This window comes from Anomaloglossus baeobatrachus, chromosome 3, assembly GCF_048569485.1.
Source record: "Anomaloglossus baeobatrachus isolate aAnoBae1 chromosome 3, aAnoBae1.hap1, whole genome shotgun sequence".
NCBI classification, from domain to species: Eukaryota; Metazoa; Chordata; class Amphibia; order Anura; family Aromobatidae; genus Anomaloglossus; species Anomaloglossus baeobatrachus.
Genome location: NC_134355.1, coordinates 346,055,963 through 346,081,191, shown reverse-complemented (window position 1 = coordinate 346,081,191; position 25,229 = coordinate 346,055,963). Strand labels below are relative to the sequence as shown.

Here is a 25,229-nt window from a genome sequence, read left to right as displayed (position 1 = left end):
AGTAGGCACTCAGATCATGCGATGGAAACTAAATATGCGTCACCGTGGGATCTGACGTCCATTCTGCACTCCCCACTATCCAGGGTTGAAGGGCACATAAGGAACTCAATTATATTCCGAGACACCATGCTAACATGGAAGTCCATAAGGAAAAAACTGGGGCTCTCATGGAAAGTGTCCAAGTACTTGAACCCCTGGGCATTCCCAAATTTTCCCCTGGGACGAGAAAACAAGCTATTTACTAGATGGAAAGAGAGGAGAGTCAGGAGAATGATAGATGTCATGAATGTGGAGGACAGGAGGTGGATGACAGGTCGGGAAGTGTTGGATAAGTACAACCTTAATAGCTCACATATCATCCAATATGAACAATTGAAACATGGAATAATAGGAGACCTTGTTGTGGTTGGAAGAGAGCAGAACAGAAGTTCGATTGATGAGTTACTGGAATGTGATGTAACAAGTATAAATGTCTCTAAAATTTATCGATCGCTAAGGGGGGTGCTTATCTCACGGGAGGATAGTCGGACTTTAACAGCGTGGGGGAAACAATTGGGAAGGGAAGAAGTGGTGGATGATATACTGAGAGGATGGGTACAAGTGCGAAAACATTACCAATGAGAGATGGAGAGACACTCAATTCAGAATTCTATATAGGGCCATTATGGGTTTCAACATACCAGGTAGGGATAGGTGGTGTCCTAAGTGTCAAAAAGAGAAAACGGATATGCTGCATGGGCTATGGGAATGTGAGACAATCGCTAGGTTCTCGAACCAAGTCAGACTATTTGCCCAGTCAACATGGGGAATTTTCAGCAAACTAGACTTAATGGTGTGGATTTTCCACTCCTTTGAGGGAGGAGTAGGAGGAGGACCGAGCACGCAGGAAAAGAGGAAATACGCAATAACGCATGACATAGCCATGATAGCTAAGCGTTGCATCTTAAAACACTGGATTCAAAGGGAGGGCCCATCCATAAAGGAAGTTATGGGCGAACTACACAACCTTCTGAAGTGGGAAAAACTAGAAGCGGAGAGGGATAAAGATGGGTTGACAGCCAAGTTTTTTGTGAGATGGAGACATTTTATTGAAAGCCAATTCACACAGGGAGAAATAATTAATTAACCTGATGGCACCTTTTGTTCACTCGGAGTGGTATATCCTGAGCGATATCCAGGACAGCCTGGTTAAACTAAGAATCACCTAGGAGGGGGCTCTGGAGGGAGGGGGAGACGAGACGATTGGGAATACCAAGGCACGCTAGCAAAATTGAAATCATTCAGGGACGACAGAGATTTAACGAATTGTATTGCATATGTTATATTATATTTCATTACCTCTGTTTTGGTTTAATGTTACTGTATACTATCTTAAATCGAACAGCAACATGGAACTCCAAATTGGGGTATCACCCACCTCTATGTCACATTTTGTCAGACGAATGTTCTTCTTTTGCAATGATACTTGTCATGTTTTTACAAATTTGAAAAATCAATAAAAAACGTTTTGGAAAAAAAAATACAAGTTCTGTGAAATACACGGAGAGAACGTGTACTAAAAAAAGCTGATGTTTGAATGAGCTCGTCAAACTTATCCTCTACATCTACACAGGCCACAGAATCCAGTTGTTGAATGATTACATTGTCACCATTCCGGCTTTGTCTCAGAGAGCATCTCCCCTTGATTGTCCTTTCTAACAATTAAAGCGTACTTTTACTTACAAAAGAAAGTGATTATAGTGCAGGACTCTGCAGTATAATCATTATTCTAAATTACTACATGTTTCATACCTGTTCTTGCTGGTAACCTGTTCACGGACCGCCTGCAGCACGGACTGCCTGAAGTCTATGTTGTAGGCTGCACTATACTAAGCATCATCCTACCTGTCACGCTTCATTACTATATGACGCTCCCTCCTGCACTGAAGACAGAGGCCTAACAGCAGAAGGCCGCTGCCTAGTTTGGTGCAGCCCCCAGCACAGACTTCAGGTGGTCCGTGCTGCAGATCAGCAGTGAAAACATTTAAATAGCGCGATTTAGAAAAATGCTCATACTGCAGAGTCCTGCATTAGGATTGCTTTTCTTTTGCAAGTGCAGGTACCCTTTAAGTATTAGAAAAGACAAAGTACATTGCACAATCCTTCCCCCCAACTCAAGTACATTGGCAGTTCTAGTCAAGGGACCTTGGATGGAGTTATGAGCACAATCTTCTGAAAAAGTGTTCCATTAATTATGGCTACTGTTTGAGGCCTCCTTCACCCCTCCATGCAAAACACAATGTTTTACACGGTCCGTGGTGAAGGTGCATGTATGTGTTCTACGTCAACTGTTCCTGTGCTGTCCCTATGACATCTGGATAGCACACATACAGCATGACCTGGTATACTTACCTGTCCCCAGCACGGCTGTTACTTCTGGGTCCGCAGTCAGTGCAGTGAATATGCAATAATGAGCGGCCCGGAAGCAACAGCAGCGCCAGAGGCAGGTAAGTATATGGTGCTTAAAAAAAAAAAAAAAAAAAAAATGTATACACCCTTTGAACTATCATAGAAAATTAATTTCCCGTTCTACAAGGTTAAATTTCTGAAAATGGAAAGCTTAAAAGTCCAATTTGAAAAATAAATAAAATGTAAATTTAACCTTGTACAACTGAGAATAAATATTGTATGATAATTCAAAGTGTGTATACATTTTTTTTTTTAAAGCACCCTGTATAAATCTTCTTTATTTTTACATGACCTGTGTTTTCTTAGACACATTTCACGCGTGTGTTCCACATGGACACATGATCCATGTCAAAACACAGACATGTGCGCAGACCCATTGAGTGTAATGGGTCTACAGGTGTTTGTGTCTCCAATACCTGTGAAAATGGATGTCACAAGTACCGTAGACATGGATGTGTGAAGGTGGCCTGAGGGTTAGCAACTAGTGTCATAAATAAGTTGAGTAATTCTTAGCTGAGATAAGTAAAAAGACAAAAAAAAAAAAATGTGTTGTTGAGCTCAAAATAGCTGCAAAAATGAGTGTGAGTGTATATTATACAACTAACTGATAAACTGAAATGTGAAAGTACAGTGGAACCTCGGTTTACAAGTAACCCGGTGTGCGAGCATTTCGCTACACGAGCAAAACTTGCTGTAAATTTGTAACTCCGTTTACGAGCAAGCTTTGCTGTACGAGCAAATACCGAACACACTTCCGGTTCCATACTTTCACTGCGCTCTGACCCACTCTTGCAGTCCGCACAAACACGCAAGCACACACACATATTATGCTCACCTTACCTACTGTTCCATCACCGGCCTCATGGTTCTTGTAGTTAATGGAGGAACTTCCGCTTTCAGCCACTACTCAAAGGCAGCACGCTGGTCAGAGGCAAGCGACTCCTACCTTTGATGTCAGCGCGCTGGCAGCGGAAGCTCCGGCATCGGTCGCGATGGTTACCCGATACACATCTGGTACCGGCGGACTACAAGAACCAGGAGGCCGGCAAGGGAACAAAAGGTAAGGTGAGCATAATGTATGTGTGTGTGTGCCTGTGTGGAATGGCACAACAGGGGACCAGGATGGGACATTGAAGTTGTGGAATGAATTGTCTGAGCTTGCATTATTTCCTATGGGAAATCTTGCTTTGCTGAACGAGTAACTTGGTTTACAAGCACAGTACCAGAACGGATTGTTCTCATAAACCAAGGTTCCACTGTATGTCCAGCACAGGAAGAAGAAAAAGCCTTATTTATTGGTCAAGTTAAAATCTAAAAACAACCATTCCATTTTTTGTTGCAATAATTTGTTTGGCTGTCCCAGCTGATGCACAGAACGTGTAGGTGGGCTGGCGATTGTAAAATATATTTACTTGGTAAACTGAGTGTCATTCCATATGAAAACGGCCGGCTACCTGTCGATTTCAACAGCTGTGCTAGCCCCATAATGCATCACAGCTGACACAAGGAAGCGGACTAAGCCATTGAAATAAGGCTAGGTTCACATTTCCGTTGTTTTGCATCAGTCACATGCGTTGCTTGACGCTTGTGTCTGATGTGTTGTACAACGGATGACAAGAATTGTAATTCATTGTTATCATAAAGCGGATTCCGTTGTAAAACGGGAGAGAGAGAACGATCAGCTGATCGATCTCAAAAGCCAGCGGCCGGGAAACCGATCGAGAGAGAAAATCGAGACCGATCGAGAGAGAAAATCAAGACCGATCGAGAGAGAAAATCGAGACCGATCGAGAGAGAAAATCGAGACCGATCGAGAGAGAAAATCGAGACCGATCGAGACCGATCGAGACGCACATTCATTTGAATAATTAAAAAACACAAGATTCAAGCATGCGCAGTGAAAACATAAGGATTCCGCTGCTCAAAAAACGTTACATGCTGCATTCCTGCTGCCCGATAGTCAGTCGTTCCACGACTGATGAGTCGGGCGGCGGATGCAGTGCAAAGGCATCAGTCGCAATCCGCCGCTCATACAAGTCTATGGGAAACAACAGAATACGCCAAACGGATTGCGTTGTTTATAAGAGCGGCGGATTGTGACTGATCATAAACAACGGAAATGTGAACCTAGCCTAAGACGTTAGCCAGCTCCTTCACACACAGCGCTGGTCATGTGCTGACAAAGAAAGGTTTCCTTGTCCACAAACCTAGGGGCCACACTGCCTGGACATGGGACCGCAGCAGCACCTGGGCAGTTACATTGTATTAGTATCAGTAAGTTATATAACATTGTATTTCGAGACCATTCTTGGCCGGACAACCCATCTATAAAAGAGAAGATAACTCATTTCAAATATTATTAAAACTGCAGCAAACGCTCCTTTAGGCCCCTTTGCGACGTCTGTGTTTCAGGTACTTGTGACATGAGCTTTTAATACAGATGCCACACGTACACATGTTATTCTCGGGAGTTACTCACACGTCCGTGTTTTCACACGGACCATGTGGCCCTGCACAGACAAGTCCGTTTTTCTCCGGTAGCACGGGTGTCATATGGACCACACACTGATGTGATCCGTGTAACATTTACCAGAGAAAACACGTGTCTTTGAAATTAAATGATTTTCTATACTCACCAGTCTCCAGCGGCGCTGTCTTTGGCGCTGCTGTCTCCTGCTTCAAGGCCCACTAATTATGCTCATTGCATATTCACTGCACAGCAGACCTGGAAGGAGCAGTATCGCTGGAGACATGGGAGCATCCAGCAAGCAGTGTGTGTGCAGTGACGTCCAAGAGGTCATCGGACTATCCAATGAACTGGGATGACCTTCTGATGACGCTCATGCGACACCAGTGCTATCGAGGGTGTCACGATAGTGACTTAAACTGGTTCATCAGAACTCCGATGAACCCGTGACGTTATTGCTGCGACACCCACGGTAGCGTGGTTGTCATCAGAAGGTCATCTGAGTTCATTGGATACTCCGATCACCTCCTGGATGTCACTGCACACACTGCTTGCTGGATACTCACCTGTCTCCAGAAATGCTGCTTCTTCCAGGTCCGAGGTGCAGTGAATATGCAAAGATCATAATGAGAGGCCCTGAAAGCAGAAAACAGCAGCGCCAAAGACAGCACCACTGGAGACAGGTGAGAATAGAAAATCATTTTATTTCAAAGACACGTGTTTTGTCCGATACGTGTCACACTGATGTCACACGTATGACCATATTGACGAGCGTGACTTGTACCTGTTTAAACACTTACGTCTGAAAGGGGCCTTAAAGTCATCCAGATACATCCAGAAACAGCTCATAAATGAGATCCCCTATAAGCAGTAAATTAAAGAATCTGGCAGCAGGTTTTTGCCACCTAATTGAGGGCAGCATAATGTAGGGACAGAGATATTGATTCCAGCGAAGTGCCACTTACTGGGCTGCTTAGTGTAGTTTTGATAATTACTGCTGATGAACCAGTGATTTTATCATTAGAGGACTACTTGGCCTGCTGTCAATTCATGAGCTCTGTATAACTGCTAGATCTGTAGAAGAAAACATTCATTTTGTCAAGCAAATGACAGCTCAGTAAGTGGCATCGCTGGAATCAGGGTCTCTGTCTCTACATTATGCTACTCTCAGATAGGGAAGCAAAAACCTGCTGACAGATTCCGTTTAATGTGCCTACAAAAGCAAGAATACCAAACATTAAACTGCTTACCATTTGTAAAAAATATCTGCAGCTTCCAATACTCTTCCTCACTTAAGAATTTCAAGTCTTTTTGTCGTTCCTTCAATAAATCTTGTTTATCGAGTATCCACTGCAAGCTAGGAAACAAAAGCACAAGAATGGATGAACATGTGAGAAGTATTATGTCTGCGGTTTCTAAGCTGAAGACTGGCAGGGTTGGGGGAATCTTTGGATGAAGAGTCCCCACAGTAACGTGAAGGGCTATTGTAGACGGGAGATACCACGTCCAGTCACTAGAGGGGAGCTGTGTAGCTGGACTAAACCTTTTCCCATCAAAATTACAGTTTGGGGATCGTGTGCCTCCTGGCAAAAAACAGATCAGTGATCGCTACATGGGAGCCCTCTCTAAGGCAACGTGCCCACGATCAGTATTTGTTGAGTTCTTAACGCTGCAGAATTTCTGTACCCTAGTTTACTTGCAGTTTTTCAATGTTTTTTAGTGTGTTTTTTTTTAATGTGCATTTTATTAAACATTTTTGATGCTGCTTTTTTTTTTTATGTTTGGTATGTCATCCTTTAAAGCGCACCAATCACCAGGATTTTCCTATATAACCTAAAGCCAGTGCAATACTAGCATTATTAGGCTGATTCTATATTTATCTTTAGTGGTCAGCTTCGCATGTATAGGTTTTGAAACAAGCAAGTAAAGTTTGTTAAATGAGCAGCTTTTGATTGACAGCAGCTGCCAATCAGCAAATAGCGGGGGTGAGTTTTCATAGTGATTCCTGCCTCCCTGCCTGTCTGTCTGTCCTCCCCTATCTGTTATTTCTGCTAATTCTATTATAGAATCGTGTTACTAAGTGGCTAGAAGGACCTGTGCTGATGTCATACTCATGTGACCAGAAGGGGTGGGGCCTCAGCCAACAGAAAAATAATGTTGCTTCCTGATATCAGCTATGTTGGCTGAGGCCCCACCCCTTCTGGTCATATGGGTATGACATCAGCAAGGTCATTCTAGCCACTTAGTAAAATGATTTTATAGTAGAATTAGCATAAATAATAGATAAGGGAGGAACAACAGGCGGGGGGGGGGGGGGGGGGGGAGTAATCACTATCAAAATCCACCCCAGCTATTTGCTGATTGGCAGCTGCTGTCAATCAAAAACCTGCTCATTTTACAAACTTCACTTGCTTGTGTTTCAAAATCTATACATACGAGCTGACAATTAAAGGTATATATAGAATCAGCCTGATAGTGCCAGTATAGCACTGGCTTTAGGTTATATAGGAAAATCCTAGTGATTGGTGCACATTAAATAAATCTGTATTGTTTTTGTAATGTCCTGGTATTGACATTAGGTGCAGATTACATGCTTCTTGGATGCGTTTATGCTGCAGAAATGCACTAAAAATAAGTGCATTTTTTTCACCTAATCTAATACAAGTCTATAGGGGGGGGGCGGGGGGGGGGGGAATTTAGAAAGATCAGCGGACCCCCAAAGAGAAATAAACATGTGGATTGGAAAAACGCACTGCAGCGTAACAAAGCACAGTAGATACGAGATTTCTACAAATCTCATCCGCTTGGCTTGAACTATAAAATGTCACACAGCGGAAATAGGAAGAGTCAAAAATGCAATAAAATCTCATTGTGGGCGCGTCCACTAATAAGACTTCATTCACACCTGAACTGGAGGCCTACTTTCCGATACTGTTACATTTACTGCAACAAGTAATGCAGCAATCAGCTTATTTATTCCAGTAACATTCAGCACAACAGGATGGTAAACCAACAGGCCCCAAACAAGTCAATGGGGCACAAGAGGCACTACTGGTATCTGGCATACAAGAGGTCCGGGGACTGCCAGCATCTCTAGACTTCTGCTCATACAATGAAACTTATAGGGAACCTGTCAGGTCCAATATGCACACAGAGTTACGAGCAGTTCTGGGTGCATATTGCTAATCCCTGTCTAACTGCCCCTGTATACACTAGCATAGATAAAGGGATCTTTAGAAAAAGTATTTCTAAAGATGTTTTACCGTATGCAAATGAGCGAGGGCACTAGTCCCCAGTCGGCTCCATTAGCATGTTAGTACGCCCCTGTGGGTGTGCCATCATGCTAATGAATGTGCAGCATCACAGGATGATTTCACTCACCTCTCTGATGCAATCGCGTCTGACGCTGGATTTCGGCTCAGTGCGCATGATCCCGGACTTCCGGTTATGCGCACTACTTTAGTTTGAAGCCAAGACGCGTACACCCAGCTTCATAGTGCGCATGACCGGAACTCTGAGGTCATGCACACTGAGCAGAAATCCAGCGTCGGACGAGATAGCAGTGGAGAGGTGAGAGAGATCATCCTCCGACGCTGCACATTCATTAGCATGATAGCACACCCACCCACAGGGGCGTACTAACATGCTAATGGAGGCGACTAGCCAGGGGAACTAACCCCAAGGGACTAGTGCCCTCGCTCATTAGCATACGGTAAAAATCTTTAGAAATACTTTTTCTTTAGATCCCTTTATCTATGCTAGTGTATACAGGGATGGTTAGGCAGGGATTAACAATATACACCCAGAACTGCTCGTGGTTCTAGGTGCATACTGGACCTGACAGGTTCCCTATAAATAGGAAAAAAGCAGCTCAGATGTAAATAGTGTCCAACTATCCAATGGGGTATATGAAAATAGGTTTTTGTAAACTAGGCGATCCATTTAATCTACAGAAATATGGATGCTGTGACTAAAATGGGATAGTACATGTAACTTGTCACCTGGAATGGTCAGTAGCACCCAATGAACCTGGTCTATTGCCTCCTTTGACATTTGCCATTCATGTACAGGGATGTGTGCACTGTGTGTGTGCAGCGGCCTCAGTAACGGAGCCTGTTCTTCTCTGCAGGCATCGGAGATGGCTCTGATCACGCTTTTACCTTCCTACGTGCCCTGACAATTGCATCAGCAGCAATTAAAATGTTGGGGGTGATGTAAAGTGTCCCAGCTACTATCGGTCCTCACAACACGAAGGTGCCAACAGCTTTGTTATGGACCAGGTGGGCCTACCGAAGGACCCCAAGTGTGCCCAGTCTATGGCTAGACTGCATAGGGGATAAGTGTACAGTAATGCAGGGCATTGTACAAGCACGTCAAAAGGATGATGTCACGTAGGAGACTAATAAAAAGGGGGAAGAAAAGATAATTGTTTCTAAAGGTTCATATCCCTCCTCCTCATGTTGGAAAGTAAACAAAATTCTAAAATAAAAAACATTTGGCATCGCTGCGAGAAAACTCTCCGAGCTAAGAAAATATATATCCAGTACTTTAAATGGCGGGACCAAGAGAACGGTAGAATCACTGTTTGTGGGCACAGCGCCCCCCAAAAAAGTGGAATAAAGACCAGAAACTCACCACAGAAAGGGTCAATTAGTCTATTATAAAAAGCCCTGATGAAGCGCTACTGACTGAATGGTAAAGCAATATTAGGTCAGACAGGGTGACCCCCCACCCCCCCAGACATCAGCCCCCCAGACAGGGTGACCCCCCACCCCCCCAGACATCAGCCCCCCAGACAGGGTGACCCCCCACCCCCCCAGACATCAGCCCCTCAGACAGGGTGACCCCCACCCCCCCAGACATCAGCCCCTCAGACAGGGTGACCCCCACCCCCCCAGACATCAGCCCCTCAGACAGGGTGACCCCCACCCCCCCAGACATCAGCCCCTCAGACAGGGTGACCCCCACCCCCCCAGACATCAGCCCCTCAGACAGGGTGACCCCCACCCCCCCAGACATCAGCCCCTCAGACAGGGTGACCCCCACCCCCCCAGACATCAGCCCCTCAGACAGGGTGACCCCCACCCCCCCAGACATCAGCCCCTCAGACAGGGTGACCCCCACCCCCCCAGACATCAGCCCCTCAGACAGGGTGACCCCCACCCCCCCAGACATCAGCCCCTCAGACAGGGTGACCCCCACCCCCCCAGACATCAGCCCCTCAGACAGGGTGACCCCCACCCCCCCAGACATCAGCCCCTCAGACAGGGTGACCCCCACCCCCCCAGACATCAGCCCCTCAGACAGGGTGACCCCCACCCCCCCAGACATCAGCCCCTCAGACAGGGTGACCCCCACCCCCCCAGACATCAGCCCCTCAGACAGGGTGACCCCCACCCCCCCAGACATCAGCCCCTCAGACAGGGTGACCCCCACCCCCCCAGACATCAGCCCCTCAGACAGGGTGACCCCCACCCCCCCAGACATCAGCCCCTCAGACAGGGTGACCCCCACCCCCCCAGACATCAGCCCCTCAGACAGGGTGACCCCCCCCCCCCAGACAGGGTGACCCCCCCCCCCAGACAGGGTGACCCCCACCCCCCCAGACAGGGTGACCCCCACCCCCCCAGACAGGGTGACCCCCACCCCCCCCAGACATCAGCCCCTCAGACAGGGTGACTCCCCCCCCAGACATCAGCCCCTCAGACAGGGTGACCCCCCCCAGACAGGGTGACCCCCACCCCCCCAGACAGGGTGACCCCCACCCCCCCAGACATCAGCCTCTCAGACAGGGTGACCCCCCCCCCCCAGACATCAGCCCCTCAGACAGGGTGACCCCCCCCCCCCCCAGACATCAGCCCCTCAGACAGGGTGACCCCCCCCCCCCCAGACATCAGCCCCTCAGACAGGGTGACCCCCCCCCCCCCCAGACATCAGCCCCTCAGACAGGGTGACCCCCCCCCCCCCCCCAGACATCAGCCCCTCAGACAGGGTGACCCCCCCCCCCCAGACATCAGCCCCTCAGACAGGGTGACCCCCCCCCCCCAGACATCAGCCCCTCAGACAGGGTGACCCCCCCCCCCCCCAGACATCAGCCCCTCGGACAGGGTGACCCCCCCCCCCCCCAGACATCAGCCCCTCGGACAGGGTGACCCCCCCCCCCCCAGACATCAGCCCCTCAGACAGGGTGACCCCCCCCCCCCCAGACATCAGCCCCTCGGACAGGGTGACCCCCCCCCCCCCCAGACATCAGCCCCTCAGACAGGGTGACCCCCCCCCCCAGACATCAGCCCCTCAGACAGGGTGACCCCCCCCCCCCCCCAGACATCAGCCCCTCAGACAGGGTGACACCCCCCCCCCCCCCCAGACATCAGCCCCTCAGACAGGGTGACCTCCCCCCCCCAGACATCAGCCCCTCAGACAGGGTGACACCCCCCCCCCCCCAGACATCAGCCCCTCAGACAGGGTGACCTCCCCCCCCCCCCAGACATCAGCCCCTCAGACAGGGTGACCCCCCCCCCCCCCCAGACATCAGCCCCTCAGACAGGGTGACCCCCCCCCCCAGACATCAGCCCCTCAGACAGGGTGACCCCCCCCCCCCCAGACATCAGCCCCTCAGACAGGGTGACCCCCCCCCCCCCAGACATCAGCCCCTCAGACAGGGTGACCCCCCCCCCCCAGACATCAGCCCCTCAGACAGGGTGACCCCCCCCCCCCCAGACATCAGCCCCTCAGACAGGGTGACCCCCCCCCCCCCCCAGACATCAGCCCCTCAGACAGGGTGACCCCCCCCCCCCAGACATCAGCCCCTCAGACAGGGTGACCCCCCCCCCCCCCAGACATCAGCCCCTCAGACAGGGTGACCCCCCCCCCCCAGACATCAGCCCCTCAGACAGGGTGACCCCCCCCCCCCCCAGACATCAGCCCCTCAGACAGGGTGACCCCCCCCCACAGACATCAGCCCCTCAGACAGGGTGACCCCCGACATCAGCTCCTCAGACAGGGTGACTCCCCAACATCAGGCAGGAGCACACTCAAACTACCAGTGGGGAGCGGTTCTGTTAGCAGGGTGCCCTCAGTCTGTGGTCCTCCAAGTAAGGACACCCCAGCGCTCCTCCCCGGAGGCCCGAGCTCCCCGCCTGCCACTTGCGGCACTTACTAGTGAGAGCTCTGCCAGAAGTTCCCCGCCATGAGCGCCACACCGGGAGCAATAACACCGAGCGCAGGGTGACGGTACTGCGACCTGGGATCCGCCGCTCTGCACCGACCGCAAAGAGCTGCAGCAAAGACTCCTGGAAGAGAGCCGGCGCAACCTCCAAATCCGTCCGGCCGGAACCAACAGCGCCTGGGAACCAATGACAGGCGGCTTCCGTCTGCTCTCCGCTCATAAATGATGCTTGGTAGAGGCACTTTCTGAGGCTGCATTGCTCAATGATTATAGTCTCTCAGAAGAGGGATCAGTGCTATTCACTGCAATCATCTCAGACTGAACTATGAATCTGCTCATCCTGAGCTACCCGATTCATGTCTGTGTATACGGAAGTAAAGGAGGTGATGACACCTGTGCACAGCTGGGAGACAATGACTTTTGACACTAGTTTATTTCAGTAATTCATAACAAAAAGGGAAACACATACATTATATAGAGTCATTGCACACAGAGTGATCTATTTGTTTATTTTTGTTATGTTAATGTTAATGATTATGACTAGGGCCGGACTGGGACTAAAATTCAGCCCTGGCATTTGGGGGTGCACTGGCCACTTTTAGCATGGTGACTGTGTAATATCTGTGTGCAATTACACGCTGCGACATCGCTAGCGATCTCGTTAGCGATGTGACATGCCAGATCTGCCGAGATCGCACATGTGACCGGCGCTATAAACGACCTATGTGCGATCTCGGCAGATCGCATCTGCAATCTGGCGTGTCACATCGCTAACGAGATCACTAGCGATGTCGCAGCGTGTAAAGCACCCATAAGGCTAGTTTCACACTTGCGTTAATTACCTTCAGTCGCAATCCGCCCTTTTGGAAAACAGCGGAATAGACTTGTATGGATGACGGATTGTGACAGAAGTACCTGCGTTGCTTCCGCTGGCCGACGCAGCATGTAACGTTTTTTGAGTGGCGGAATCCTTTATGTTTTCACTGCGCATGCTCATCTTTTTTTTAAATCACAGAAACTTTATTTTGTCTTTCGGTGGCCGAACGATCAGCTGAGCGCCCGGCAGCCGGCTTTTGAGAGCGGTCAGCTAATCGCCCGGCAGCCGGCTTTTGAGAGCGCTCAGCTGATCGCCCGGCAGCCGGCTTTTGAGAGCGCTCAGCTGATTGCCCGGCAGCCGGCTTTTGAGAGCGCTCAGCTGAGCGCCCGGCAGCCGGCTTTTGAGAGCGCTCAGCTGAGCGCCCGGCAGCCGGCTTTTGAGAGCGCTCAGCTGATTGCCCGGCAGCCGGCTTTTGAGAGCGCTCAGCTGAGCGCCCGGCAGCCGGCTTTTGAGAGCGCTCAGCTGAGCGCCCGGCAGCCGGCTTTTGAGAGCGCTCAGCTGAGCGCCCGGCAGCCGGCTTTTGAGAGCGCTCAGCTGAGCGCCCGGCAGCCGGCTTTTGAGAGCACTCAGCTAATCGCCCGGCATCCGGCTTTTGAGAGCGTTCAGCTGAGCGCCCGGCAGCCGGCTTTTGAGAGCGCTCAGCTGATTGCCCGGAAGCCGGGTGATCAGCTGATCGTTCACAATAGTCTGCTGCCAGTAAAACTAAAGAGAAAAAAAAGCTTTCCGTTGTTTTGTACGATCCATTGCATCCGTTGCATCCGTCACACAACACAATGCAATGGATGCCATTCAACGCAAGTGTGAAACTAGCCTAACACGACCATATAACATAGTCACGGCTGCATCCGGTATTACAGCTCAGGCCTATTTATTGCTCTTAGCAGCAGGACCTGGTGAAGCCGCTATTTTCCCTACAGAGCTGGGGCCCATAGATAATGAAGAGGATGCTGCTCTCCACATAATACTGCGTCGTCATATAGCTGATGGGCAGAGATACAAAATCAGATCCCCTGAGCTAATATTGATGACCTCTTCTACAGATAGGTGATCAGGGAAGCTTTTGTTGTCACTGGTGATAATTTTGGACACATACCACTTAGGGAATGTGCAATTACATTTTTTGGGGGCAGATCCCACCATGGAAACTACTATGAAAAATCCTCGAATGACCATCTGCCTCTCCTCGCTGTGCACAGGATCAGGCTTTTGAGCATCTTTTACCCACTTCAGGTTCCTAAAACCACCAAGTGATTAAAAGAAGTGGCCGGTCCATTCTTCTGGTGTTTTCTACTCGTTCTGTATTTTTCAATGCAGATCAATGGGAAGGCTCGGAAGATGCCGGAATCTACAACTCCCAGCTTGTCCTTAACAATGGTAAGGAGATTCTGGCAGTTGTTATCAGACCGGACCATACAGGAACCACAATACTGATAAGACGCAGGCAATATCACAAATAATCATTTACATCCAGGTACCTTTATAGGTGACATCTTCTGAGTCGTTCCCATCCTTTTTGTCTCCACGCAGTACAGACGCCATGATGAGGTTTCGTGCCCACCGCTCGTCTCTGAAGACCTCCATCTTTATTCTTCAGCAGCACTTCCCCTCACAGCACCTTTACAAATAAAAGTATCATTATACTGCCCCATAAATATAAATATCCCCCATGCTGTGCCCCTGAATAAATAATTGCTGTGCTTCCTTCACAAAATATCCCCCAACACTTCCCTTATCTAAAATACCTCCCACACTGCCTCGCTCCTTAATATACCCCCACGCTGCCTCTCTCCTTAATATACCCCCATGATGCCTCTTTTCATAATGTCCCCATACATAGCTTCTCTCCATAATGTCCCCTCCACACTGCTCTCTTAGTAATATACCCCCGCACTGCCTCTCTCCATAATGTCCCCCATATTGCCCCTCTACATAATATTCCCCCAAACTGCTCTTTTGTAATCCCCGCACAAACGCACAATACAATGCACCCCCATCACCCCCCCCCCACACACAATATAATGCACCCCCCATTACCCCTCCCCACACACAATACAATGCACCACCCATTACCCCCTCTGTTACGGTTGCTGCGAGCACTGGAGACTATGTCCAGATTTCTTGCTACTGCACATGTGCGAGCGCTGGAGACTAAGTCCAGATTTCTTGCTACTGCACATGTGCGAGCGCTGGAGACTAAGTCCAGATTTCTTGCTACTGCACATGTGCGAGCGCCGGAGACTAAGTCCAATCTTGGAGCCATTGCACATGTGTGGGTGACATCATCGCTGACACGAGGTCACATGTCTCTGACACCTTCTATGCCGATTGGTCGCTGGTCATGTGCTTGTGACGTCTTGCTCGGTGATAGGCCAGCATGACGTCACTCCTGTCGTTCTGGCAGCGGATTGGCTCTGGTGTCCTCCATCTTGGATGAGGCACAGAGTCTATATAAGACCCTGACACACGCCGCATGGTGCTCAGTCCTCTTGGTTCATGCATATGAGTAGACGCTCTGTGCGCGTTCCTCTAGGCATTCCTCTGTCTATGCTAGGTGAGCGCTACCGGCAGGGTAGCGTTCTTATACCTTACAGCTTCGGCTGCTGTCCGTATCCTTACCTCTTAGGGGAGCGGACATAGGCAGGTGCCTGAGGCACATGGTCTGGCTGGGCCTTGTGATTCTACTCGTAGGTGGACGTTGCCGCTAGGGTAACGTTCCTTATACTGCGTCTGGCAGTTGTTCGTATCCTCGCACACTAGGGGAGCGAACAGAGGTAGGAGCTTTGTGCGGCTTACGCTGCTGTTCGTCTCTTTTGCACCACTAGAAGAGCGGACCTAGGCAGGTGCCATATCTAGTGGTTCGTGTCCTCGCACACTAGTGGAGCGAACGCAGGTAGGAGCTTTGTGCGGCTTACGCTGCTGTTCGTCTCTTTTGCACCACTAGAAGAGCGGACCTAGGTAGGTGCCATTTCGCACACATTGCCTTTGTCTCTGTGATTGTTAACAGAGATCATTCCACACACCCTCCAAGTAAGGGAGGAATTGCTTTACTTACTTATTATATCCTTCTGTGAGTTAACAGAGGTATTGCACTCTGCCATAGTCTGCAGCAAAGTCTTTGCACGGTGGACCCTGACTGTCTGATACTCCTTTCGGTTATTATCAGACAGCCCCCCGTAACATTAGGACTGAGCCAAGGGTCTGGCAGTTATGGCAGAATATCAGCAGTTACACCGTTACATACAAGTACTTGAGTCACGGCTCAAGAGTATAGAGGATAAACCTCAGACCATGGTGACATCTGCACATGATCCTCGACTTGCTCTGCCAAACAGATATTCTGGCGATGCCAGATCATGTCGTGGTTTCATTAGTCAGTGTCAGATACACCTAGAGGTCAACTCTTCTCGCTTCTCTACGGAGAGGTCCAGAGTAGGCTTTATCATCTCATTACTTCAGGACAAAGCCTTAGAATGGGCGACTCCCCTATGGGAGCGCTCTGATGTGGTTACTCTGAGACATCAAGACTTTCTTGATGCTCTTAAGGCGGTATTCATGGGTCCGCAGGTTACCCATGATTCGGCCCTGAGACTGTTAGATCTATCTCAGGGTTCGTTATCCACTAGTTCTTATGCCATTGCTTTTAGAACTCTGGTGGCAGAACTAGATTGGCCAGAGAAGGTGTTGATTCCTATCTTCTGGAGAGGGTTGGCAGGCTATGTCAAGGATGCCCTTGCTACTCGTGAGGTCCCTGCTTCTCTGGAGGACTTGATCACAGTTGCAACGAGGATCGATGTACGCCATAAGGAACGTAGACTCGAGGTCTCTTCCTCACGCCCTAAGCATCGGGCTATTCCAGTTGTTGAGGGTCCACTACCATCTTCCTCAGCATCTGAAACATCTCCCACTCCTATGGAGTTAGGTCATACGTTCTCCAGACTACGCAAGTCTGGTCCTCCTATATGTTACGTATGTCGTCAGGCTGGGCACTATGCCAACAAGTGTCCTAGTCGTCAGGGAAACTCCCTGGCCTAGTAACCATTAGAGGGGGGTTACTAGAGACGTCTTCTGCACCCTCTAAGTGTTGTATCCCAGGTCAGCTCTCGTTATCTGAGAATACATGGCCTATTATGGCTTTTGTGGATTCCGGAGCTGACGGGATTTTTGTGTCCTCAGGATTTGTAAAGGGACACAATATTCCCTCTATCATGTTAGAGGCGCCTATTCCTGTCCGTGTTGTTAATGGAACTATGTTGTCTGACTCCATTACATTGAGGACAGTTCCCTTGCGCCTTTCCCTGTCTCAGGGTCACATAGAGGAGATTTCTTTTCTTGTTTTGCCTGAGGGTATAGACGACGTCCTTCTGGGTCTTCCATGGCTTCGGACTCATGCTCCTCACATTGACTGGGAGTCTGACAGCATTATTAGTTGGGGTTCGAAATGTCAGTCCCGATGTCTTCCCTTACCACCTAAGGTCGTTGCGGTTGCATCAACTGATCTCTCTCCCATACCTACACCCTATTTGGATTTCGCTGACGTGTTCTCCAAACAGGGTGCTGAGGTTCTTCCACCCCATAGGCCGTATGACTGTGCCATAGACCTTATCCCAGGTTCGGTTCCACCTAAAGGCAGGGTTTACCCCCTGTCGATACCTGAGTCAGAGGCCATGTCGACCTATATAAGAGAGAGTTTAGAGAAGGGGTTCATTCGTAAGTCTGTCTCTCCCGCGGGAGCTGGGTTTTTCTTTGTTCGGAAGAAAGAGGGTGATTTGCGTCCCTGCATAGATTACAGGGGTCTCAACGCAATCACAATAAAGAACAAATACCCATTACCTTTAATTTCGGAGCTCTTTGACAGACTGAGAGGAGCTCAAGTTTTTACGAAGTTGGATCTGCGGGGTGCGTATAACTTGGTACGAATTCGAAAGGGTGACGAATGGAAGACCGCTTTTAACACCCGAGACGGTCACTATGAATACCTCGTCATGCCTTTTGGGTTATGTAATGCACCCGCAGTATTTCAGGACTTCGTAAACGATGTGTTCAGGGATTTACTGTTATCCTCAGTAGTGGTGTATCTGGACGACATCCTGATTTTTTCTCCTGATCTGGAGACTCATCGTCAGGATGTCGTTCGTGTCCTTTCCCGTTTAAGGGAGCACTCATTGTTTGCTAAACTCGAGAAATGTGTATTCGAGCAGTCCTCATTGCCTTTTTTGGGTTACATTATCTCACAAGAGGGTCTGGCTATGGATCCTGCGAAGCTCTCTGCTGTCCTGCAATGGTCCGAACCTCATTCCTTGAAGGCGGTGCAACGCTTCTTAGGATTCATAAATTATTACAGGCAGTTCATACCCCATTTTTCTACTTTGGTGGCCCCTTTGGTGGCCTTGACTAAGAAAGGTGCTAATCCCAAAGCCTGGTCTACTGAGACATCTCAGGCTTTTGAGGCAGTAAAAAGACACTTTTCAACTGCTCCCGTTCTTCAAAGACCCGATGAGAATAAGCCCTTCCTCTTAGAGGTTGATGCCTCTTCAGTGGGTGCTGGTGCGGTCTTGTATCAAAAGAACGGTGCAGGTAGAAAAAGGCCGTGTTTCTTCTTTGCTAAAACCTTTTCACCGGCAGAGAGAAACTATACCATTGGGGATAGGGAACTGCTCGCCTTGAGATTAGCCTTGGAGGAGTGACGTCACTTGCTGGAAGGAGCGAAACATCCTTTCCAGGTCTATACAGACCATAAGAATCTGACGTACTTACAAACCGCTCAGCGTCTGAATCCTCGCCAAGCCCGCTGGTCCTTGTTTTTCTCCCGCTTTCACTTCTCCATCAACTATCTGTCTGGGAGTAAGAATAACAAGGCAGACGCCCTGTCTCGCTCTATGCTTTCTACCCAGGAAGAGATTGACGAACCTCGTCTTATCCTTCCCTCCAGGGTTTTTCATACGCTCTCCCCTGTGACGTTAGACCAAATCCCACCGGGCAAGACCTTTGTTCCGCCTGATCGACAGAATGATATACTGTCATGGGCCCACACCTCAAAGGTGGGTGGGCATTTTGGTATTAGGCGGACACGAGAGTTACTGGAGAGGTGGTATTGGTGGCCACACTTAGCCAGCCACGTCAAGAGATATGTCGGTTCCTGCTACTCGTGTGCTCGCAACCGTCCATTACGGCAGAGACCGGCTGGGCTCTTGCATCCTTTACCAGTGCCAGATAGACCATGGGAGGTGGTAGGCATGGACTTTGTGGGTGATCTTCCATGTTCACAGGGACATAGATTTGTGTGGGTCATTACGGACCATTTCTCCCGGATGGTTCATCTCGTACCGTTATCGAGAATCCCATCTTCCAGGGTACTAGCCAAACTATTCCTCAAGCATGTCTTTAGGCTTCACGGGATGCCAGATCGTATCATTTGTGATAGAGGCCCGCAATTTACTTCCCGTTTCTGGCGAGATCTTTGTAGCCTTCTGCAAATTGAGTTGAATCTCTCTTCGGCATACCATCCGGAGACTAATGGTTTGGTTGAACGTACCAATCAATCTATGATTATATACCTTCGACACTTTGTTGCTGAGAACCACGATAACTGGTCCTCCCTCCTACCCTGGGCAGAATTTGCCCTTAACAATTCGCTGGCTGAGGCCACTGGGCAGACACCGTTCGTACTCAATAATGGGCAACACCCTAGGGTACCGGTACCGTTTCCCGCTGCTGCACCTCCTCCTCTTGTGGCCGACTGGGCAACTAATGCCAGAGAGGTTTGGGATCGGACTCAAGAGTCGATCCAAGCAGCTAAGGACCGTATGAAGACGGTGTCCGATAGGTTTCGTCGCCCGGCTCCTGTCTTTTCTCCAGGGGACTTTGTGTGGCTCTCTGCAAAACACGTGAGACTTAAAGTGAGCTCTGTCAAATTTGCTCCTCGCTTCCTGGGTCCTTATGAGGTTCTTCGACAGGTAAATCCTGTAGTCTATCAATTGAAGTTACCTGTCCATCTTAGGATTCATGACAAATTCCATGTCTCACTGCTAAAGCCGGCTATTTTACCTCACGCTCGTGAAGTGCACTCTCCTGCCTCTGATTCCTCTCGCTCTAGCTATGAGGTACGAGCCATAGTTGGTTCTAAGATGGTTAGAGGGCGCAGGTTCTTCTTGATAGATTGGGAGGGCTATGGCCCGGAACATCGCTCTTGGGAGCCTGAGGAGGCTGTCCATGCTCCCGACTTAGTTGCCGATTACCTGCGTCGCCGGGAGGGGGGCCCTTGAGGGGGAGGTACTGTTACGGTTGCTGCGAGCACTGGAGACTATGTCCAGATTTCTTGCTACTGCACATGTGCGAGCGCTGGAGACTAAGTCCAGATTTCTTGCTACTGCACATGTGCGAGCGCTGGAGACTAAGTCCAGATTTCGTGCTACTGCACATGTGCGAGCGCTGGAGACTAAGTCCAGATTTCGTGCTACTGCACATGTGCGAGCGCTGGAGACTAAGTCCAGATTTCTTGCTACTGCACATGTGCGAGCGCCGGAGACTAAGTCCAATCTTGGAGCCATTGCACATGTGTGGGTGACATCATCGCTGACACGAGGTCACATGTCTCTGACACCTTCTATGCCGATTGGTCGCTGGTCATGTGCTTGTGACGTCTTGCTCGGTGATAGGCCAGCATGACGTCACTCCTGTCGTTCTGGCAGCGGATTGGCTCTGGTGTCCTCCATCTTGGATGAGGCACAGAGTCTATATAAGACCCTGACACACGCCGCATGGTGCTCAGTCCTCTTGGTTCATGCATATGAGTAGACGCTCTGTGCGCGTTCCTCTAGGCATTCCTCTGTCTATGCTAGGTGAGCGCTACCGGCAGGGTAGCGTTCTTATACCTTACAGCTTCGGCTGCTGTCCGTATCCTTACCTCTTAGGGGAGCGGACATAGGCAGGTGCCTGAGGCACATGGTCTGGCTGGGCCTTGTGATTCTACTCGTAGGTGGACGTTGCCGCTAGGGTAACGTTCCTTATACTGCGTCTGGCAGTTGTTCGTATCCTCGCACACTAGGGGAGCGAACAGAGGTAGGAGCTTTGTGCGGCTTACGCTGCTGTTCGTCTCTTTTGCACCACTAGAAGAGCGGACCTAGGCAGGTGCCATATCTAGTGGTTCGTGTCCTCGCACACTAGTGGAGCGAACGCAGGTAGGAGCTTTGTGCGGCTTACGCTGCTGTTCGTCTCTTTTGCACCACTAGAAGAGCGGACCTAGGTAGGTGCCATTTCGCACACATTGCCTTTGTCTCTGTGATTGTTAACAGAGATCATTCCACACACCCTCCAAGTAAGGGAGGAATTGCTTTACTTACTTATTATATCCTTCTGTGAGTTAACAGAGGTATTGCACTCTGCCATAGTCTGCAGCAAAGTCTTTGCACGGTGGACCCTGACTGTCTGATACTCCTTTCGGTTATTATCAGACAGCCCCCCGTAACACCCTCCCCATACACTATACAATACACCCCCCATCACCCAGTATATATACACACACACTACAATGCACCCCCCATCTCCCCCTTGCCACATACACACTACAATACACCCCCATCACCTCCTACACACACACACACACACACAATACACTCCCCATCACCCTCTTGCCACACACACACACAATACAAAGCACCCCCCATCACCCCCTCCACACACACACACACACACACACACTACAATGCACCCCCATCACCCCCTCTACACACACGCACACTGTACACTGCACCCTCATCACCCCCTCCACACACAATACAATGCACCCCCTATCACCACACACACTACAATGCACCCCCCATCACCACACACACATACAATACAATGCATCCCCCATCACCACACACACAATACAATGCACCCCCCATCACCACACACACACACACACACACATACACACACAATATAATGCACCTCTCATCACCACACACAATACAATGCACCCCCCATCACCACACACACACACATACATCACCACACACATTCAAATACAATGCACCCTCCATAACCCCCACACACACAAATACAATCCACCCATCACCACACATACGCACACACAATGTACCCATCACCACACACACCCGCCCCTCCCTCGGAATACAGTAGTCCCCCTCTGCCTGTCGCAAAGTTGTGTTCCTTCACAAATGTTCCACCATTATGTGCCCTCGGCTTGTCCCCACTCATCCACATTAAATTAAACCTGTCATCTTCAGCTCCTCCATGGAGCACTAACTGCTGCCCGTGTGTCTGCGTCTCCCGCAGCACTGTGATGACGTCAGCAAGGTGCTAATGTCATCACGTCGGGGGCGGGCCGTAGTCATGGCACTACACACTGTTCAAATGTATTTACATCTGAAAGACGCAAATACATTTTGAATAGGAAGGAGGAAGCTGCGGTCACCGCCACCGCCACGCTCCTCAGCAGTGTGTGCATGCCACGCACAGTATCACACAACAGGGCCGGCACAGCACAATGCGCTACCTCCTGATCCTGCTGCAGCTAGTGTGCGCACGGCAAATAATGCTGCCCGGCCTGCACACTGCTGAGTAGAGTGGCGGTGACTGCAGATAGAGCGGCCCACTACAGGCACCGGCCCACTACATGGACCGGCCCATCTGGCATTTACAAGAATTGCCCTATGGCCAGTCCAGGCCTAATTATGGATTACAGCCAGTGAAAACCCAAAAGTCATTATCTCAGAAAATTAGAATAATTATCACACAACACCTGCAAAGGCTTCCTAAGCATTTAAAATAGTCCCTTAGTCTGGTTCAGTAGGCTACACAATCATGGGGAAGACTGCTGACTTGACAGATGTCCAGAAAGCAGTCATTGACACACTCCACAAGGAGGGTAAGCCACAAAAGGTCATTGCTAAAGAAGTTTGCTGTTGACAGTGCTGTATCCAAGCATATTAATGGAAAGTTGAGTGGAAAGAAAAAGTGTTGTGGAAAAAGGTGCACAAGCAACCTGGATAACCACAGCCATGATTGGATTGTTAAGAAAAGGACATTCAAAAATTTGGGTGAGATTCACAAGGAGTGGATTGCTGCTAGGTGAGTGCTTCAAGAGCTACCACACACAGATGTATTCAGGACATCGGCTACAACTGTTACATTCCTTGTGTCTTGCACTCATGCCCAATAGACAATGCCACAAGCATCTACCTTCGTCAAGGAGAAAAAGAACTGGATTGTTGCTCAGTGGTCCAAGGTGTTGTTTTCAGATGAACGTAAATTTTGCATTTGGAAATCATGTCCCAGAGACTGGAGGAAGAGTGGGGAGGCCACAATCCAAGCTGCTTGAGGTCTACTGTGAAGTTTCCACAATCAGTGATAGTTTGGGGAGCTATGTCATCTGCTGGGGTAGGTCCACTGTGTTTTATCAAGAACAAAGTCAGCGCAGCCGTCTATCAGGAAATTTTAGAGCACTTCATGCTTCCCTCTGCCGACAAGTTTTTTGTAGATGTAAATTTAATTTTCCAGCAGGTCTTGGCACCTGTCCACACTGCCAAAAGTACCAATACATAGTTTAATAACCACAGTATCAGTGTGCTTGATTGGCCAGCAAACTTGCCAGACCTAAACCCCATAGAGAATCTACGGGGTATTGTCAAGAGGAAGATGAGAGACAACAGACCCAACAATGCAGACAAGCTGAAGGCTGCTATCAAAGCAACCTGGGCTTCCATTACACCTCAGCAGTTCCACATTCTGATAGCCTCCATGCCACGCAGAGTTGTTCTGAAGCCACTCCTTTGTTATTTTAGCTGTGTGCCTAGGGTCATTGTCTTGTTGGGAGGCGAATCTTCGGCCAAGTCTGAGGTCCAGAGCACTCTGGAAGAGGTTTTCGTACTTGGCCGCATTCAGCTTTCCTTCAATTGCAACCAGTCGTCCTGTCCCTGCTGCTGAAAACCACCCCCACAGCATGATGCTGCCACCACCATGTTTCACTGTTGGGATTGTATTGGGCAGGTGATGACCAGTGCATGGTTTTCTCCACACATACTGCTTAGAATTATCACCAAAAAGTTCTATCTTCATCTCATCAGACCACAGGTTTGTAGTGTGATCCAATTTACTTGTATTACGCTGTAATGTAGCAGTGACACCTAGCAAACTTTGTGGCTGTGTAATCCTAGCCTACGTAAAGGACTAGACTCCGATGGGCCCTGGTGCAAAATTTGTCTTCCATCCTGGTATATACAGTACGTCTTCCTTCCTGGGCCTCTTCCTGGAAAATATGTCTCCCATCCTAGTTTATATGTTCCATCCTGAGCCCATTTCTTGTAAATATGTCGCCATCCTGAAAAAATATGTCTCCCCATCCTGGGCCCATTCCTGGTAAATATGTCTCCCATCCTGGTATATACAGTACATCCACCATTCTCATAGATATGTCTCCCATCCTGGTAAATATGTCCCCATCCTGGGCCCCTTCCTGGTAAATATGTCCCCAATCTTGATAAATATGTCCCATCCTGGGCCCCTTCATGGTAAATATGTCTACCATCCTGGCAAATATGACCCCCATCCAGGTAAAAAAAAATCTATTTCCACCTGCTCGCTGGATTCCATCTGTTTCGCTCCTAATCCTGGTAACTATGCCCCCCATTCTGATATGTTTACCCAATCCTGGTATACATGTCAACATCCTGGGCCCCTTCCTGTAAATATGTCCCCATTCCTGGTATATATGTCTCCTTTCTGGTAACATATGTCCCAATCCTGGGTCCCTTCCTGGTAAATATGCCTTCTATCCTGGTATATATGTACGCCATCATAGCATATATGTCCCCTATTCTGGTATACATGTCAACATCCTTGGCCCTTTCTTTGTAAATATTTCCCCAGTACTGGTAGATATGTCCCCATCCTGGGACTCTTCCTGATATATATATATATATATTCCTTTATCCTAGGCCCCTTCCTGGTAAATATGTTCCTCATCCTAGTAAGTATGTTCCTAATCCTGGTAAATATGTTCCCCATCCTGGTAAATATGTTCTCCTTCTTGGTATATATGTCCCCATCCTGGTATATATGTCCCCTTCCTGGTATATATGTCTGCCATTCTAGTATATACAGTGCCTACAAGTAGTATTCAACCCCCTGCAGATTTAGCAGGTTTGATAAGATGCAAATAAGTTAGAGCCTGCAAACTTCAAACAAGAGCAGGATTTATTAACAGATGCATAAATCTTACAAACCAACAAGTTATGTTGCTCAGTTAAATTTTAATAAATTTTCAA

General features: G+C 49.1%; 1 protein-coding gene across 1 annotated transcript in view; it reads right to left on the bottom strand.

The window, feature by feature from the left end:
* Window positions 1-12,270, bottom strand: part of CCNC (cyclin C) — a 59,529-nt gene extending 47,259 nt beyond the window's left edge. Inside the window, exons 1-2 of the mRNA XM_075340098.1 lie at window positions 12,075-12,270; window positions 6,166-6,272 (exon numbers count right to left, since the gene is read on the bottom strand). Of these exons, the coding sequence (XP_075196213.1) occupies window positions 6,166-6,272; window positions 12,075-12,106 (139 nt within the window). The 5' untranslated portion in view covers window positions 12,107-12,270. The remainder of the gene's footprint in view (window positions 1-6,165; window positions 6,273-12,074) is intronic.
* Between the last annotated feature and the right edge of the window lie 12,959 nt (window positions 12,271-25,229).